This window comes from Etheostoma spectabile, chromosome 10 (assembly GCF_008692095.1).
Source record: "Etheostoma spectabile isolate EspeVRDwgs_2016 chromosome 10, UIUC_Espe_1.0, whole genome shotgun sequence".
Classification (NCBI taxonomy): Eukaryota; Metazoa; Chordata; class Actinopteri; order Perciformes; family Percidae; genus Etheostoma; species Etheostoma spectabile.
Window position 1 is genome coordinate 5,153,505 of NC_045742.1, and position 20,823 is coordinate 5,174,327.

A 20,823-nucleotide genomic window follows, 5' to 3' on the forward strand; every position below is an offset into this window, starting at 1 on the left:
TTGGCAAGATTATTCAATCAGAGTTGGACTTCATATGATGGTTAAACATCCCTGTTTGTCTACATTCATGTTTTTTAAATGTAGGCCTAGACAAAGAAATAGACACAGATTAATACAAATAAATACTATTATTAAATGTACAACTTTCCCATGAAATTAGGCTCATTTGGTAAATCTCTCCTGATGGAAATATTACCAGGGACACAAGACTCGTGTAATCAGTGTGAGAGCACTAGGACACATTGGGGACTGTGACTCAGGTGGTAGAGTGGTCATCTACCAAACGGTCTGTGGTTTGATCCCTGGATCCCTGCAGTCCCATGTCAAAGTGTCATCGGGCAAGACACTGCACAAAGACACTGAACAAATTGCTCCCGATGCTGTGTAAATGTGTGTGACTGTTGCTCTGATGAGCAGGTGGCACCTTGAGCAGGTGGCACCTTGGCTACAGGGTGTGAATGGTTCTATGTAATAGCACTTTGAGTCATTAAGACTAGAAAAGCGCTATGTAAATACAGTCCATTTACATTGAAGAAATGTTTCACAGCCATACATTAAGTAGTATACTGTGTCCTATTCATTTTTCTTCCGTGCTGCAGTGATGCAGCGAGCTGAGTACAGCCCACCCTGACACATAGCTGTGAAATCCAAGTGAAAGGGTTAATAGCTTTGCTTTGCTGTGTGTTTCAGCTGGAAATGTCTGCATGTAGCATTAGCCTCAGTGGCTTCCACAGGCATCTTAGTGCTTGACCATAACAGGATACCTCCATGCTTTATTTTTGACCCACCAATCTCAACAGCGGGGAAGCACCACAGGTATCAGGAGAAGGGGCTTTTTTTCCAGTCTACCCCTGCTCTTACACAGTTGTCCTGATGTCTGGAAGAAGATCATAATGTAACAAGTCAAATATCATAAGTTACAATAGCCCTTGATGTAGGAAATAGCACAGCCATGGTAACATGAACAGAACCCCATTGGAACATTTTGTGATTTTTCACATCACAACCAATACAAACCACAAAATATTACACGAGACAGTGCAGACAAGCAAAAGGACATCCAGCTATTACACATATCCCCCGTACACATCTTATTTCTGTTACATGCAGTACCGTTTAAGTGTAAGCTGAGTCCTCTCCCAGTTGTAGAGAAGGGGGGGACTGTAGGACGGAGCAGCCAGCCAGCGTGAGGGCTGAATAATTGATCTCTGTCTATCGGTCAGGAAGACGTTAGTGGGACGTTTCTCTCTCCACCCCCGCTACGTGATTCAGTCGCTCTTTCCCATGACGGTGTGAAGGGCACCACCACCATCCTTTCTACTCCTCCTCTTTCTCTCTACGCGCGCGTGTGTGTGTGTGTGTTTGTGTAAGTGAGTGTGTGAGCAGGAAGACGAAGCAGCAAGCAGGAGGAGACACCAAGGACGTCCTTTTTTTTTCCAGCCCCGGGAGCCAGAGATGCAAGGGACGAGCAGTTAGATCAGCTTGTGCTGCTGCAGGATAACTTGGATCCGGAGAGTGCTGAAGCCGAAGCTCTGTCTGCTCTCTGATCCCGTGTTTGGTGTGTGTGAGTGTGTGAGGAGGATTTCATCCAGTCGCCGGACGGAGGTAAAGCGATGCTTGATGCTGCTGTTACTTCAATGCAATTCAACGGTTTGAGGGGAGCTATCCATGGCGTGGTGCTGAAACCAGGCTCCGATCAAACAAGGAAGTGCATGTGTATATTCCCGCTTTTTGTTACACCATCTCTGTCTCTTTGCACGCGGATGCACAATCAGGTCGATTTTGAACACATTTACTGCGCGTCCACTGCTTATGTTAGCTGTACACATGCATGCATCCGTGTGCAGAGCTGTCTAATTAACGCACTATACAGTTGAGCGGCTTTTTTTGATGCCAATGCACCTCCAATGGAGGATGGAAAGTTTTACCACATGATCAGGAAAAAAAACACAGCGGTGGTTTCAGTCCCTCGTCCGCATGCTTGACAACAGACCGTCCTGCCAAGCTGAGGGCTTGCACCGTGCACTTTCTCCAAACTCGCTTGGCTGCGGCCATATAGAGGTTATCACCGATTGCCGTGACACGCACGCTTGACAGTGCCTGACAGGAAACAGGCTCACAACACACTCCAAAAGGCGTCACATTTGCGAGGAAACGCTAAGCCATAGCTGCTGATTTGGTGTGTAGATCCGAGGTGTCTGGTGATTCTCCGTCCCCGGCAGGGTTTGAACCATTGACCTTGTTGTCCTTCAGTTGGCGCATTGTAGAAACGTGTCCAACACACAAATACAGATTCTGTAAGCCTACATGTGGCTGTTTGACTTCGTGCAAGCTGTAATTGGAGCTAAATGTAGAGAAATTAATGTTTAATATTCCCACAACCTTCTTTACATATTTAATGGGGAGTGTGTCTGTAGTCTTGTAAAGTGCGTGACCTCCTTATCTTATCACATGTAAAGTCATGACCAATCTTCCTGCATACTATGTTGCATTGCTCATTGCTTTTGCTGTCTTGTTTAGACATGTAAGGATTGTGATTTTTTTTTTAAATTTTATTTTCCAGATCTGGCTACAAAGGACTTCTACTTTTCCGTCACAATTGAATGTAACATCGCTCGGACAAGCAAGGCAGGGAATTAAAAGCCATCATCATGAATTTCGTTATGAAACAAGCGTTGGGAGGTAAGACGGACCTTTTACCCCCCCCCCCCCCCAATTGTGTACCCCAGTGTGAATGCAGAATGCGTATACATGTGCGAGTGCGAGGGTGTGATGTGCTTTTCCTTTAGTTGTATTTCCCTGCAAACTTCTGTCAGACTTTATAATATTCAGTGCCTTCCCAATTTCACGTATTGATGCACAAATTCCCACATTGTTATTCCCTTCAGTCATCTGCAGTAGAGGAAGACAGTTGATGTTTCCTTTCTTTTTTTGTCTTCCTTTCCCTGAATGCTTTTTTTCACATCTGCTGCTGTCTTGCTGCACACATGGTGTAGTTGGCCCCTGAGGCACACTAAGGACAGCTTACTGTAACAGGCTGGTGATTTGTAATGTAGACTAAACCACTGTGGCCAAAGGGCACTTCAATTTCCAGTGAGCGCAACCTGTTTACCAAACGGTGTTTAAGCAGGTCTTACTGTTGCTCAGTCTTACCATTAACCAGACTCTAAGTGGCGCCTCATGACTGGACGCTGCTGCGCGTCTTATCTCGACATGCTGAGTACACATTTTCCACCTGAAGGGGGAAAAAGATAATTAATTCTGAATCTAATCTGCAAAGATTTCATTCCAGCATGCAGGCATGTGAATGATTTTCTAATTGCTGTTGCTGCAACAACTCCCCGGACATGAGATTAACGGAGTAATGTAATTTTAAGGAATATGAACTTGTTGTTATGTTGGAATATTAGGGATGGTGGAAAATAGCGATACAGCATAGTATTACAATATTTTCAGTTGAAATACTGTGTCGATAAACACGCGCCAAGTATCGATCTTTTATTATAAATGTGTTGGTCACTTGGTCTGCTTGGCAATCCCATTTTGCAACATCATTTTGAAATTAGAAGTTGGAAAAAGGGTAATAAATTGCAATATATAGCAGAGTATTGCAATATGTTGAAAATCGCAATGATATCGTGTCGTGGCCAAAGTATTGTGATGATATAATCGGGAGGCGTCTGGTGATTCCCACCCCTAGTGAATATGCAGATGGTGCAGTGGAAGGTGAAAGGACCTCAGTGGTTTGAACACAGCAGAGGCGCCGCTTCAGATTTTTCCGTAGCGAGCCCTCAGAGCACAAATCTAACCCTGGTCTGCTGTTGTTGGAACCGTCGGGAGCAGCTCAGACTGTGATGTATCTGCACTGAAAATACTTTCTGTATATATAAGGATTAAAGCCCCGGAAACCCCCTTTTTTCAGTATTTCACTATAGCAACACATTAATGACTAAATAAACATGTTAAACAATACAAAAAACATCTTTAGGTATTATTTATCAGGTGTTTACCAGTCCTAAACTGTGTGGTTTGATTATATTTGATTGACAGTTACCTGGTGACATAAACAAATTACCCCAGATCTGTCATCACTTTGATTTAAATTAGCCCTTATTGGTTCATGGATAACTTTGACATTCAGTTTATTGACATTGCACTACAGCCTGTGCACTAACTCAACAAATTGCTACACATACACACTCACATACACACTGCTTGATCGCCTTTTGTTTATTACATGACTTATTGTGGCATGTACATGCAGTCGTCACTGTTTTACTGGAGGAGGTGTAGGATCTGAGGTCATGACGCAGCAAATCTGTACAGTGCCACAGGTATAGATGTTAAATCATGGGGTGAACATGTCTGGGCTGATCAATTATGGAAAAAATTGTAATTGCAATTATTTGGTCAATATTGAAATCCTGATTATTTACCATGGTTACTCATTGACTTTTTGAAAGATGTTGCATTTATGGCACTTCTGCCATCTTCACTCGCCCTGCTTCATAATTGCCACCAGATTTCATTGACAGGAGCTCGCTGACCATTGGCTGAGTGAGTTTAGCTTTTGGGAGGGGCGAAAGTGTCATTCAGAATACTAGACAAAATGAGAGTTTATTTGCAAAAACGTAATGTGCAAAATAATCGATTTGATCAATTACATTGTTTTTCTGATTGTAAGGAGCCAAATTCGAAATTGCGATCAAAATTGGATTAATTGCACAGCCCTAGCCACTTCATTAAACACTTGCTGAATGGGAAGCTCCATCTTCCTCTGGACACAGAAATGTGTGTCTGTGATTGGTGTTATACTTATGTTATTTTATAATAAGTGCTGTCTACGTTGGGACTCCTGTTGTAAACCTACTTGTAAAAAAAGATTTTTGGGTGAAGCTGTCATGTTGCCAGTTGGGCAGGCGTTTCTCATTATTTCAGTGATACACAACCCTGCTGCATTGTACCACCTACTCCCTTTTGCAATATTTACATTTTCACAGGACAAGGTATGCCTTATTGCAACTCTTCTTCTCTTGTACATACAGTCAAGTATGCTGCAAATTTGGAATTGCACTCAAAAACACACAAAATGATCTATGGTTCCATGCAGTCACTTGATATTCATTGTGATGGAGTACACAACAAAAGCAAGTGTCAGGAGTCTGCTAATACATTTGTGCATCATATAAAAATGAATGGAAACCAATAGTAACCAGAAATGGAGGGAAGAATATGTCCAATGACATAAAATTCAAAAAAAATGGTGAGCAAAAGTGTCTACATGTTCCGTAGTTGAGTTTACAACATGGTATGTTGCTTTAAGGCTGCTGGTCTCTGTGGCTGTGTTTGTTTTGTTTGTGTCAGGTACAGTAGCTGTGTGTTCATCATGTATTCAGATGTGCGTGTGTGTGGTTCACTGCTGGTGGGTGTGTTAGCGCAGGTGCCCATCACTAGGCTCGCACAAAGCTCCTCGTGAATAAAGACAGAGTCAAATCCGCTCAACTGTGCATAAAAGAAATTTTACACATGAGGAAAACCAGGCAGTTTGTGCCAAGACCTTAAGCAGAGTATTTCTTTCCGTCTTGGGGAGAAAGGTTTTTTTGTTTTCGACTTAAGGAGTAATGAGTTTTCGGAGTTCAGTGGATTAGCTGTGGGCTATTATCTCACTTCTCTCTCTCTCTGTGCGTTCTGAGGAGAAACTCACACTCCATCTGCTCCCATCTAAGCTATGATTTCTATTCTGTCGGCTTTGTGCAGTTAAGGGCAAGGTCGTCTCGCGTGGCACCAAGAAAGGGCTCCTCTTTGTCATCCATGCCCTTTCAGCCTTTGAAAAGCAAGTCATAAATCTCAAGTCCCCAAAGTTTTTCATGTCACGGAAAACTCTCAGAAGAATGGCGCATCTGAGGAGAGCGTTAAGAGTCGGTTAACAGTCCGCGATATTAGAAAAGAACATGCTGGTGGTTTTATCTGGTTCGCCATTGGTTTAACATTGCCAGACCCTCCTCCACAGCGCAGCGGAGGAGGGTCAACACAATATTCTTGAATGGGAGAAAAACATGCTCTGGTTTATTGCCATTTCTGTAAGCCAATCATACGGGTTTAGTTTAACTGCAAAATATACATGTAGCTACGCATACCCAACCCGGTCTCACCCCAGTTTGTGAAATGGTCACGTTATTTGGATTTATGGATTTGTGCGCAGGTCACGTAAATGTCGTTTATTTCGTGTACAGGTCACGATTTTTGAACGTGACCATACGTGAACATTTCACAAACTGCCATGACGCTGGGCTTCTCTCAGGGACGCAACAACGTGGTAACTGAAACGCGCGGGACGGTGACAGCAGCTCGCGCTGAGACATGATCCGCGGACCCTGGGGGACGCAACAACGAGGAAATAAAACACTGCTGGCTGGCGTGGCAGCAATAATGTTATTACTTATTTTTGTTAGCAAAAATCTTGTTGTTGACAGTTCACCAACTTGCACCGCGTGCTGTCACTCTGTCACTGAGCTTCTTGCACCACCTGTTTGGCAATAGACTTTACACATTATACTTTCCAATCAAGCCTACCCTTCATGCAGCTGTTGGTTTTCATTCATTTCATTGTTCACAATATGTTAAAATCAACTGGCAGGGTCTGGAAATGTTCTTGAGACAGGTAATCTACTTTGGTGAACACTCAAAAACCCTTGACACACCCCCACACATGGGTTTTTAGCATTTGAATTTTGGTGACCTCACACAATTCCCAGCATAGCTACTGCATGGCCAACTTCAAACTAAGCAGAGGTCTGATCTGTCAGAACCAAAGAGAAAACACCTGTGTGAGAATGGAGGGCCTATAACTTAAAATATAACCAAAATTACAAAAATGTAAACACATCTGCAGTTTGTTTGGAATCTTATCATTTTCTCCCCATCAGTTATCACCAGTCACCAAGGCGATGACATGGAAAATGGACTGCAACAATATAAAATATATTGTTTGCAGATTTAAAAAAAAGTTTGAAGCATATCTAAAGACCTGTCTGATTCTTTAATCTGCAGGGACTTGTAATAAGAAGACCTTTGTAGTCCTTAAACCAGAGATTTAGAATGGTCATAACTTATCAGTGACATGTAGGGAGAAAAGCAAGGACAAATGGAGAGATGCAGTCTGCCGGGCAGTTAAAGCAATTTCTTTGTGTTTGTCAGTGCGTATAGGTCTTTTATTGCACGACCGGGAAACCATGAGCGGGGCGAGTGGATGACATCATCTAAAAACATCTCCTAAATAAAAGTCAGCTTTCTCACCTCTTTCTCTCGATGAAACTGCAGCTCCAACTCCTCCTCCTTCTTCCTCCCCCTCCTCTTCCTCTGGCATCTTTGCCCTCAGTCGAGGAGGAGGAGGAGGAGGAGGAGGAGGAGGAGGAGGAAGAAGAGGAGGAGGAGAATGAGGTGGTAAGTGGTGTAGATGAAAAGTGACAAATTGATCTTTTAGACTGGGTGTTAGATCATCAGCGGCTGATGGCAGAGGTTGTAAAGTTGCACTGCACTCTGGACTGGCAGAAGCTCTAAACTCCATTTAATGGGAGATGTTTTCTGCCCTCTGCCGCCTCTCTTTCTCTCTTTCTCCTCCCCTACTTCTATCATCCCTTCATTCATCATTATATCCTCAACTCCTCCCTCTAACCTTCCTTATCTTTAGTTATGTTTTGTACTACATCTATTCCTCCATCTTTTGCTCTCTGTTCATCACTCCCCTCCCTACCAACACAGCTCTCCACCTCTTTACCGTTACTCCATCCCTCTCTATCCCCCCCTTGCCCTACCATCCTTAAATTTTCCTTTCCTTTTTTTCCTCCCTCCCTCCCTCCTTCAATGATTATCTAAAGGGCGAGGCGAGGCAAGGAGACCCTGATCAGGCAGCCATAGGGGAGACTGGCCCTGTACGTGTTTGGTTTTGTAGATGTGTGTGTGTGTGTGTGTGATTCAATATTTGCTTGTGTGTGACAAGAGAGAAAGAGAGAGAGAGAGAGAGAGAAAGAGAGAAAGAGAGAGAGAGCGGTAGTGTGTGACAAACAGACAGGGACAAGGGTGGGCCTTATTAGTCGGCTTTAGCTGGCATTAGATGATGCTGTGTGTGTCTGCGTGCGTGCGTGCGTGCGTGCATCTGTGTGTGTACCCAAGTGAGACGGAGATGATGCTGCGTGTGTGTGTGTGTGCACGTGGGTTTTTGTGCCCAAGTAAGAAGGAGATGGGGGACCATAGGCAGGCTGGCAGAATTCATGTCAATGTCAAAAAAACGCATACAGTGAAATTTTCTTGCCATGGGACCTTTAAACTTAGCCAAGCATATGCACACACACAAATATATACACACACATATACACACACAAACACACACTGTCGTAATCAGTGGGATGTGACAGACCTCCCGCTCGGTTGAAAACCACAGCAGGGGAACGCCAGGGGACTGTGCAGCCTGCAGTTGAGCCTTTGACACACACTGGACACATTCTCTAAGAAGACAAACTTCTGTGAGTCAACAGAAAATAACACTGGATAAAAACAGTGGATGCACTGCAGACCATTTGGGCAGGATGCACACACATACACAAGGAGTCAGGAAGTGTGAAGAGTGAGGAAATAAAACAAAAAGAAAAGCCACACTGCTGTCAATCATTTTCAGATTTGAATTCCTTTTGATGACTTGTTTTTATAGCTTATATTTCTGTGCAAAACAGAAGTGTTATTTGGGGAGGAAAAGTACATGCATTCAAGAATCCTTTGAAAAATGAAAGAATTAGTAGAGCCATGCCAGGTATTGCTGCTTTTGCAAGTGCACATTTTGAGCAAAACTGCTGCACAGATAAACACACAACGTGTTTATTGAGCATGGATGCTTCCCTCAATGATCTGTTGGCACTGAACAGCTTCACCGGATGGAGATTGAGTGTTTTGCTCAAGGGTCCCTCAAATGTTCTTAACCGAGAACCCATCAGTTACAAGCCATGTCTCTAACTTTGAGGCCACACCTGTCCTTTGAATAAGTTGCCATGATATTTGGAGAACAGACCAAATGGATATATGGAATTGATCTGGATATGGGATAATATTACTCACAGATTAAACAGAGACAGATCTGGAATTTTTTACTGTTATAGTAAAGGGATGAACAGTGTAAAACCTCTCCAGGTGCCTACTGCGTAGTACCTTTACAGTACACACATACAGTGCATATGATAAACTAATGTGGGTCCTGTGCTTTATATTGATAGAGAAAAAACTGTGAATGTAATATGCAGCATACTGGATGAGGCAATTCCCTGGGCTGTGGTTGTGTGGTCACATAGGAGATGAAACATAATTATCCTAAAGGATTAATTAGGATTACCTGAAGAACCCTGGAGGCTATATGGAGATTTTTTACTCCTGTCTGAACTTACATCCCCACTGGGTATATGGACTGTTATTTGTTTACCTATTCAAAGAGAGAAATACGGACCCATTTGTAATTTCTTTTTTGTTTTCAAATCTGATTCTTCTTCAAGCTGATGTGAATATTTTCCACATAATGTACATACCCTCCCTCAAAAACCTACATTTATAAATCAGTGGCTTTTGCATGCCCTCTGCTGCACGTCCTACCTCTTTGCTCATCCACTCCCTCTCTTTGTCTTTTTCATCTTTTTTTTCTCCCCCCTCTATGCCCTCTCTTCATCTTGCTCTGTCCATTCTCTGTGCTATTGAGGCTGATATGGACTGTCTTTTTAAAAGAGCTGTGGAACAGATTTACACACACACACACACAGCCTTTGTACAGCTACTAGAGTTGATTGTGAAAACGTCATCATTTTTCTTGTTACGTTAAGCTTTCATTAAAACAATGGAAACATTTCCATGGGAAGCTGAAATGGGATTTTTATGCAGCAGCACACTGCCATCCGCGGGACTGTGATATTACAACATGTTATTAATGCCCTTTAGCCCTGTTCTTAACCTACTTAACAGAGTCCTTTTGTGTTTCAAATATTGCTTTTGTCCCCCCACATTTCTTGCAAAATGCTGTTTGTGTGCCCTATTAATTTCAGGCCACCAACGTACATATCACACGTTACAAGAATTAAACCACAAGCTTTGATAACATGATGTGTAATTTATATATGACACACTCTTCCTGCTGGATTTCATATAAAAGCTTTGCGCATGGGTGGGCAGTCTCTGTGAGAAATTCAAATGAGTTTCTTTGCACCTAACTGGCTTTCAGTTGACTTGGCACAACAGAAAATTGTGTTTTATGGCAGATTTCGGCCTATTTGAACCCAATTTCAGAGAAATGAGCCTAGAAGGGAGGCAATGTAATCCTGATAAATTGATGTGCAGTAATGATGTCTGCCCTCTTTAGATGTCTGCCCTCTTCAGACACCTCTCCATGGCATACAGTTTTCTTTTTTCAAAATTTATAGTGTAGAGCCTGGAAATCCAGACCCAAATCTGAGAGATTGAGTAATGAAAGTCGCCCATTTTGAAGAGTTGCATTGGAAAATGTCACTACACGCAATTGGATAACACTGAGACCAATCACAAGAGCACACACACGTATCCAAAGCCCTATACGCCTAGCTACCAGCGGAGCTAACTGTTGTGATCCGTTTAGCTGGCCTCTAGCCCGCCTATATCAGAGACACCAATGTGATTGCTGCAGCTCGGCTAAGGGACTAGTTAATGAGCAGCATTACTTGATGGCAAAATAACTTGCTGAGCAAATTAAAATTGTGCTCTCACGAGAACTCTGGATTTCCATGGTAGTAGTAGAGCCTTCCTTCGGAAAAAACAAAAACAAGGCATTTAACTTCAGTGAACCACAACTTGGCTCGAGCTGCATTAAAATATTTGACTGTGAGTTGAAGACTTTTCATTTTCATTATTGAATTGTTAAATTGTGTCTGAATATTTTTTTTAGATTAGTTTTGGGGAATTTTCGCCTTTAATCACCAGGACAGACAAGAAAGGGGAGAGAGAGGGGGACGACAGGCAGGATACCTCTGCCGGTCGGACTCAAACCCTGGGCCGTTCTTGAGGAATAAAACTCTTCATGTTGGCACATGCTCTACCAACTGAGCTACCTATGTGCCCATTTGTCAATTGTATTCACAAGAAAAAGTCTTAAATCCAGTGAGACAGCCTCCGGGTTCAAGGTTTATTTATTGTCATTGCACAACAAAATGCATTTGCAGTCTCTTTATGCTCACTATGCTTGGCAGGTTTTTAATCAACCAACAGCAGAGTAAGCCAAATATATGTAACATATCTCATTTTTAAATAGGCCAGTCAATGGAAATTTGGATACAAAGTTCCCAATATGGTAATATGATTAGGTGGAAATCTATTGGCAGGAGACAAGGCTCATTGCCATCTAACAAGAAAAGGGATTACACCTCTGAGCTGTCAGACACCATCAAAAAAGAAAAGAGCTCATACCCCAGATACCTTTTCTTCACAAGCACATGGCCGCCACCTGACTCTACTGAATATTAAAAAACTAATTGTCATCCTGAAGAGGATTGATTTATTGATATCTTATTTGTCATCATGGTCCAGCAACTCACCCTGAAGGTCTTTGTGCCACGCTGTGTGTGTTGTTTGTGTTATAATCGTGGTGAAGTGACGGCGACTAACCTTCAGGGATGTTCTTGTTACGTTTGAATGAAGAGCAGAACCCAAATGCAGATACAACGCAGAGCCAGAGTGTAAATTAACAGGTTTATTCAAAGTACTTTTCCGAACGGTGGAAAAGTCCAGTTTTCCACGGAAGCGAACAGGTCTGGGGGGGTTCCGGGCAGGAGGGGTTTCATCAGAGTAATGCAGTGGTCAGGTCCAGTGGGGGTTGTCAATGGGTGGCAGGAGTGTCATGGTAGCAGGAGTCAAGGTTCCAATGGTAGCTGAGGCATAAGCAAAAGGATCAGAACAGTCAACTATACCAAATAACAAAACAAGTAGCACAGTTTGTCAGGAGCGAGACTAACTGGGGTTTTCTTGACTATGATTTGACGCGTTGTGGAGGAATGACCGGGGATGTGAAGCAGAGGTTGATTGTGGTAGATGAGATGCAGCTGGAACCCTGACTCTCACACACCAGAATCCACTCCAGGCATCTTGTGTCCCAGTAGTGTATAAACCAGGTCAAGACTGAAGTATGTCCTACTCTAGTCCTTTCATTAGCAGGTAATAAAATGTCTAATGTTTATGTTTTTGTCTGAATGTAAAAAATAATGCTAAAACAGCTAAAGGGTCTACTGTACTGTACCTATACACTTCTCAAGTCCACCGGTTTGATGAAAATCTATCTTAAAAAATGTTAAAGTAGAAAAGCCAAACTTAACCCTCATGTTGTCCTAGGGTCAAATTTGACCTATTTAAAAAAGAAAAAAAATTGCACCAGAAATATGGGATGGCGAAAATGTCTAAAAAATGTGACAAAACTTTGGGAAAAGCGTGATTTTTTGTGTTGAAAAAGCAACAAAAACGTCAAAAACACTGGAAGTAAATTTCAAAACTTTGGGAAAGCGTCAAAAACGTCATAAAAACACGGAAGGAAAGCTTGACAAAAGCTATGAAAATAATTGTAAAAAAAGAAACCACAATGAAAAAAATAAATAAAAATACTGTGAAAAAAGCAACGGAAAAGCATTGAGAAGGAACAACAAAAGAGCTTTTTTCATGGTGGAAAGGAAGACAACACAAGGGTTAAGTCATTAAAATGATCAGCTGAACTATATTTCTCTTATATAAAAATTGTAGTTGATTGACATCCTCCAACCTGTGAGGGTTTTCTGCCCTGCAACAGCCTGCCGGGGGTGGGGGGTGGGGAAGCCCCATGTGGCTGATGCAGCTGTCACTCAAACCTTTTCGTTCCCACATGAAAAGTCCCTGAAGTTTTCTCCATATGGAATCAGTTAGAATAGCTACCTTAAATAGCTGAATCTGTATTCGGCACATGGGAAGCGAAAATACCAAATCTTTGAAAAGAATAAATTACATTTTAGGTGACTGTATGGTTTCACACAGGGGTGTAGTCTAGTGCATATATCATAGTAGGGGTCTAGGTGTCCTCCCACTTTACCTGCATAGTTGTGGAGCTTAGAGAAGCTGTTCTGCATGAGAGCTGATGTTTAGTTCTGATTCACGCTTTGACCTAGAACGGAGTTAATAGCATACGTTGAGGCTGCATGACACTTAACTATACACTGTGGTGAAAGGGATAACTTCGTAGCACCATGGAGTAGCCTTGGGACTCTGTGTGTGTTTGTGTGTGTGTGTGTGTGTGTGTGTGTGTGTGTGTGTGTGTGTGTGTGTTGTGACTGAACAATACCTGCATGCAGTGATCAGATCAATATTCTGTTGGAAAGTGTTGGAATGCTTCTTTTCAAAAAAAATTTTTTGGTTGATTCCACCCAGTGTAATTATTTTATGATCCAAGTTTTAATTTGACCATTTTCAGATATAATAAAAAAAAAATGTTAAGAGTTGTATTTTGACACAATCCGTACGCACATCTATAAGCAGTTGATTTGTCCACAGTCGTGTGTTTATAATGATTTAAGTTAAAATGAGGAAAAAACCTTTTACAATTGAAATGGCTTGGACAGTAAACGGTGTCGTATCTTCCAGGTTTGTTGGCAGAACAGCACATACATTTCTGATTCTGAGATCAATGCCAAGAATCTATACCAACACCAGCTGGCCTCCTTCCAGCCACATCCAGCTGGCTGGGTGGGTGGAATTAAGTGGGAAGTAGCAATGCACCTGAAAAGGAAAGGATTATAAGACGTTTTTTTCTTTTTTTCTTTTACAACTTTGGTTTAGTTTGGTAGATAAAAAAAAACAGTCTTTTCGGCTGTGAATAGTATCATTCACCAATTGAATAGCTGAGATTTGGGAGCAACAGAGTCTAACAGGACAAGGAACACAAGTGAGTGTACCTGAAATGTCAGTTAGATTATCATTAGTTTCAATCCTAGTTTTTGCCTAAAAAAACTGTATCCAAAACCGTGCTCTTTAACATCATGTTGATTCCTTTTTAATGAATTACTTCCCAAGTAACCCTCAGATGCCTCCTATCTCCCTATCTGAACAAACCACTAAAAGTTTCACTTTTGAGATTAAAGGAGAGGAAAAGCCAAGCACAAAAGGTCTGCCACTGCAGTGGGACATGCAGAGCACAGCAGCTAATGGACTGGAGAAGCTAATGGCAGTGCTGTCAAGGTTTCAGGCCGGTTTGAAATGAGTCACTTCCCTGTCTCAGACAAATAGATCACTGGCACTTAGCAGACCAACATCCTGCTACTATAGAATAGATCTGTACAACTGCAGGTATTTGTTTTCTTTTACCAAAAGTCGATTGCTGGCTTCAGAGTTCATGTATGTCTAGTATATTTCTGTTCATTCAATTGTTAGTCACAATGTATGATCAAATCGAATGATGGCAGTCCATTACTGTGGTAATTAGTGTACAATATACGCATGTAATGTATTTAAGTGTTCTTTACTAAGACAAAGTGATAATCATTGACGGACATTAATCAGTTTGCAACTTTGGAAACCTACGACCAAATTTCTAATTTGAAAGCTTCATAAACACATATGCAATTTTTTTTTATATCTGATATGTCGATGTTGCGCATCAATGAATCCTCAAATGTATTCAATGGATTTGGTTTTAGGATGTTTTTCTACTGTGATAGTTTCAATTAGTACATAGATTGCACTGTAGACAAAGGGTTTACTTTGCACAAGTACACAGATGGAGGACAAACCAAAAAATAATTTGCCCGGACATCAGGTCAGTTAAGCCAGCAGCAATCCAGAACTTTCTGCAGAGGTTACACTACACTCGACGTGCATACGCACACAAGGTGGCAGTGGCAGGGCTGTCGGAGCTAAAGGCAGAAGGAATCAGTGATGTGTTGTGGCCTGCTGAGCCACCTGGAGGATCCTGATGCAAAGAGACGCCACCGGCTGCCATGACACACACACAAAGTGGCATGATGTTATCAATGGCCGCTGCAGAAGCAGTAGAAACTGTTGTTTTTTCCTACACATGTTGAGTTGCAAAGATTTTAAGCACATTGCCAAGAAATCACTAAGTCACCGTCATTGCTTAACTACCTTAACAACCCCTGCAGATGAACTCGGGGCAGATTGTGAAATCAGGTTTCAAAAATCAATGTACTGCTCTGTAAAACCCACATACACAACATATGCCTTTCCAGATGTGTAAGTGCAGGCACAATCATAAAAAAATCTCAAGAGAATACTAGAGACATAATTCAAACACATGCACATGCAAACATACACATGTATGGCACCAAGTTGATACCACAGGCAAATATGAAAACACATAAACAAAAACTTGTTGACAAATGCAAATGAAAAGAACAAATGAACATGTACACTTTAACATACATGAACACACTCGTTTATTCAAAAACACAACTGTGTTTAGAGACACCGAGCAGCACATTAGTCGCACACATGCACACCACAGATGGGCTCTCTCTCTCCTCTCTCTCTCTCTCTCTCTCTTCTCTCTCTACCTCTGCAGTGACTGTGCTGTGAGAAAATGAGTCATCTGTTTGGCCCGAATGTTTGCACCTTCATTATGCAAAATCGCTGTGTCGACCTCCACTGCCCGTTTTTGACGATTCAACATCCTTTAAAAAAATGTTTAGTTTGGGTCAGGAGAGTCAAACAGAAAAAATACAGAATTAGTTTAGTATAACTTCTGGGTCAAATGAAAGTAGAAAAATATACACAACATATAGTCGGTAACTCTTCTGTTGTCCTCGGGTCAAAAAATGTGTCTATATCTGAAATATGTTTTTTTTTTTTAGTTACCACAAAAAAATGGATTGGATTCCATACAACACAAATACAGCTGGTCACTTTCATTCCTGACAAAACTCATCTGTGCGTTCCTGTGATCTTAACTATTAGTCAAAATAATTCATGATTTCTGCTTTTTTATCTGATATATTAGGTATAATTCTATATTAATGAGGGTTATGACCATGAATTCCAAAAAGTAGTGTAAAACTAGTGGTAGTAAGGTGGTGTTAGTGTAAACTATTAAAAAACAAATTCTGAGAAAGGGACGGAAATATCAAATTTTGGTCCGTTTTTGACCCTGGAGGACAACACAAGGGTTAATCAGCTCAGCCACTGTGAAAGTTACTAAAAGGCTATACTGTGTTCTCACTGGGAATAAGAAAGTTTGATTTTTGCAATAACAATCAATCTCCTCAATATTTCTTGACAAAGAAACACCAAAGCCTCTTATGATTCAATGTTTTCCATCTGGTGTATGGAAAACAGTCTAGTATTATTTGAAGAATGCAATACTCAATAACTTTGGCTGCTATTGATATGTGGAAAAGAGTTTAGAAAGCTTTGTTTTTACAATTTGGAACAAAGTTCTGCACAAAAAAAATGTAAAATTAATCTATAACTGAATCAAAATCTGAAAGTAAACTGTTTAAAATATCTAGCAGTAGCTTTAGCTTGTTGTTAGCAGTACAACAAACATAACTCAAAGCTGTGTGATTGGATATTGTGCTCCTTTAGAGTCATATTTGACTTCTCTCTTTAAGTTTCTATAAATGCAAACTTAAACGTTAACATTAAAGAAACACATTTTCAGAGATGTTAATCTTTTGTATAGTGTGGTGCCCATCAAGGCTCGGAAGTGCTCCAACTGCAGTCACTCAACATTATCTGTGAAGAAACTAAACTGGACTAACACCATAAACGCAGGATAATACAGAACTCAAGTCAAAATAACCGGAAAATGTATTTCTGAAGTTAAGTGTTTTCATTTATGATCTTTAAAGCACCAGCTTACCTGAATAACGACAGGCTAGTTTGGCTAGCTTGAACTTAACCCCTCATGTTGTCCTTGGGTCAAACTGACCCGTTTTCAGTTAATTTTCAACAAATTTCAACAAGAAAAAGTGACATAAATGTGGGAAAAAGTGATAATAATGTTGAAAAAACATTTTGTTTTAATGGTTGACGGAAGACAACATAAGGGTTAAAACATCAGCCTGCTTAAATGGCAAGCCAAGTAAAGACTAATGAAATATAAAAATCATTTCCTGCTGCGACAATGTAAATTTTGGTGGTCAATGTTTTAATTTTAAATTGATTTAGTGCAGATTTAGTGGAGAATTTAAAGTCCTTCATGCCCACTTAATGCAAAAGTTGTAGTTTGAGCAGATTATATAAAGGAACCACTGTTGCCTAAAATAAACCCTTGTGACGTCTTTCTTAGATAACCATTCATTTTCCACTTGGCTCTCTGGTGCAACATGCTGCGCTGCTCTGCCCAGGGAGAACATGTAATTATCTGGCGAGGGTAAAAAGTAACAGCTGATCTTCACTGCATCTTCTTGACCAACATCCAAAATGGCCACCCTCTTCAATATGTCACCTTGGCAAATAAAAGGCCGTCCGCTCCGCGTCATCAACGTATACTCGGAGGATTAGGAGTGATTCCCTTTAAGTTGCACGGTGCACCCACCCACATTTAGCATATGCAGACATAGACATAGATTCAAACACAGTCCTACCCTCTCCATGAAAAACAAACTCATCATTTATGTCCAGGTCCATTAAACTGTGTGGCTCCATTTGGTCTGCTGGATCATTAATCTGAACACACTGGAGGTATATGTCTTCATGTGTATATCTTCACCCTGCACACTTGTTTTTATCCAGAGGTGTTTGTGGTGCTGCTGTGGGTTGAATGGATGGGGAGGGTATGGATGCATCGCAAGGTTGAACTAATAGCCTTGTGGATCAAAGACATCAGCACATAGTCACACCAAGGCTGGCGCTTCTATCCTCCCTGTTACTGAAAACTCTGGAGGAATCAAAATCTGAAACTAGAGTTGTTACAGTGTTGGTTACTCCAACTACATACAAAGAAAAGCAGCCTGCTACACGTGAAGTTGAAGTGGACGTGTAGTAGCTAAATCTGTCAATGAAGAGAAAAAAAAACAGTCTCTATAAAGCTAACATTAGGCTCGTTCGAGATGAGCCAGGTCTGCGCAGAATCGATCACCGGCGATCGGCGCCCGTTGCATGCCGGTTAGATTTGTGTCCGACTTGATCCCGACTTGCTCGGACGTCATGCACACGTGGGCAACGGAAATCTCACGAGAGCAAGGCGGCCGCAGTTCTGAGACGCAGGCGGCGCAGTTGCTTTTCACCGACTGCAAGAGCCAGGCAGTCCCAGGCGGACCTAGAGCATGCTGGGAAACGCCGGCTTCTCAGCTGATTTAACAGCTGATAGGTTTACAACATGATGACGTTTTATATAAACTTTTTATTGTTTTTGAATCGGAGGGATTTTAATTGTTATTTGTCTGATTTAAAGACTTATTCTGTCCAGAACACATGTTGTGTGACTGATAGTTAAGTTTAGAAGTCAAAGAGACTAAATCCGTTCAGATCACGGATCATCTCCAGTCTGTTGTTAATTAAAATCAGCAGCATCAACAGATCGCATGTAGAGCACTTTGCCAGCTACTCTGTCATAACTAAAACAACTGGAGACTGTGTACCAGCTGGTATGTGGGTCTGATTATATTTTATTAATCGGAATCGCACCACAGTGTTTCATCACTTCCTGTCCAGCCTGAAGGAGCTGGACTCGGCTGGAAACTGTCCGACTTTACCGCAGCTTTCTGTCACCGCCCCCCGCTGCTGCCGCCTGCTCTCGTCCACTTTACAGGCGAGGCGCAGTTCATCTCGAACGATCCTATTGGCTTAAATTGGCAGGCTGACTAAAGAGGGAGGGACCAGACACTGTTGCTTTTTTTTTTTTATTTTGATAGCAAATTGCCCCACAATATCAATACAGTTTGTATATTTAAATTTAACAACCGTTGTGCATATATATATATATATATATATATATATATATATATATCACAAAATTACACTGTTTACAAACCTCCTAGCCACATCACTGTCGTACTAATAATGACGTTAAATCACACCCTTTCGTGTTAAATTGCTTAAAGATTATTTGTATTAATGAAGGAATGACCACCAAAACAGATAATACATGATTTAATAATAATAACAATAATAATAAAAATAATAATCAGTTATACGTCCATCCAGAGAAAAAGCAACTAAGTGAATATTTGCAGAGACTGCTGCTCATATGACCGCACCTTTATAGCTGAAAGGCTTTAACAGGATGAAATACAAAATCTTTCAACATCTCTGAAAATCATCCCATTTATAAAATTGGTTTTCACTAAATTGAGACAAAACACGTAACATTTACCTCTGGCTTAAAAGAGAAATCTCCCCCTGTAAATTCTACAGATAAGAACACAACCACAACTCAAGTTAATTAGTGTTAACAGCAGTCACCTGGCCTCCCAGGTGTAACTCACTGCCTGATTAGAGGGAACAAAAGCCAGCAGGACTCTGGATCCTAAAGACTGAGCTGATGACTTACTTGCAATGTGTAGATTGAAATCGATATTTTGCACAGAATTCCCAAATCAATCAGTATATTCACTAATATATTGAATCGCTGCTGTATTCATGCCTTTGTTGCAGATAGTGAGTTTCTACATGCTTCTCCACATGCTTCGCTATCAGCTTTCCCTGTTTGCAGTCTGTACAGGCCAAGCTCCATGTCCTGCTGGCTGTCATATGCCGAGTGTTCTGAACAGTACTTAGTCCCAAACGCTGCCAAGGTTTCTGTGGTTTGATTCAAACTGGGCCAAGCCAAGCTGAAAATGTTTGCACTCACTATATCGTATGGTTTGGTGGAGTTATAGTTTGTGGACTGATAGAGGTGCGCTGCCAAGAAAGACGGTCGTGTGGCGAAGGGGAGGGTGGTTAAGGTGGGGGGTAGAGTGCACACAAAACTGCCCTGACTCTGCTGATAAGATCAGGGCTGTGTCATCCACCATCTGTGGCAAGGAAATTCCTCCTTCGCTACACTGGACAGACCAACACAAGCGGATGAGTACAAGTAGAAAATGACCACAGGGGATAAGGAAATGATAGCTTGAGATGTGTGAGCAAGGTAAATACATTTAGAGGAGGCCACATTTAAACTGTAACTAAGGTGTCCAATTTCCTGTGTTGCATTCCTGATAGGTTTTTTCATTCAAAGTAAAGAGCAAAGTAGTGCAGGTATTAGCAGTTTTTGATCTGGCTGGCATGGGAGTTTGATTTGTCAATAAAACCAAACTCAATAAGCTGGATTTACCAACTGAAATACCAAATCAAACACCTTTTAATGTATACCTGGTGGAAAGAGGCATAGGAGAATGAAGGTAATGCCAGACAAGGGGGAAAACTACTATAGACTGTCAGCACTTGCTGAGAAAGCAGCGCTTTCGCTTTTAATGACAACGTTAGCGAACGTTGGCCACAAAATGTGCTGTCAGTTCATACTGGTGTTGCATAACTGCAAGTCAAGTCAAGTCCATTCTATTTATATAGACCTGATTTCACAAATCACAATGTTGCCCCAAGTGGCTTACATTTTTGACAAAATATGACACCCTCTGTCTTTAGATGATTGTTCGGATAAGGAAAAACTGTTTGTTGGGAGAAATCCCAACAAACAGTCAAGAAAATGAAAGAAAAAACTCAGGAAGAGGCATGTTTTAAGATGTCTGTTGCACATTTAATCCATGTTTAGGCCCATGTCTCCATCAGTGAGAGTTAACTGGAAATTTAACATAATCAAGAATAACAGTTGCTATGGCTACATACTGCACAGTTAAATACCTTGTTCATTTA

General features: G+C 41.3%; 1 protein-coding gene across 4 annotated transcripts in view; it reads left to right on the forward strand.

Annotated features, from left to right (window-relative positions):
- The first annotated feature begins 1,302 nt into the window (after nucleotides 1-1,302).
- Nucleotides 1,303-20,823, forward strand: part of LOC116696851 (complexin-1) — a 58,206-nt gene continuing 38,685 nt past the window's right edge. Inside the window, exons 1-2 of one of the 4 annotated variants that reach the window (XM_032528066.1) lie at nucleotides 1,303-1,605; nucleotides 2,564-2,682. In XM_032528066.1, the coding sequence (XP_032383957.1) occupies nucleotides 2,652-2,682 (31 nt within the window). In that variant the 5' untranslated portion in view covers nucleotides 1,303-1,605; nucleotides 2,564-2,651. Of the gene's footprint in view, nucleotides 1,606-1,953; nucleotides 2,195-2,403; nucleotides 2,427-2,563; nucleotides 2,683-20,823 lie in introns of those variants that run through there. The other 3 variants (XM_032528067.1, XM_032528069.1, XM_032528070.1) reach the window with 3 other exon arrangements.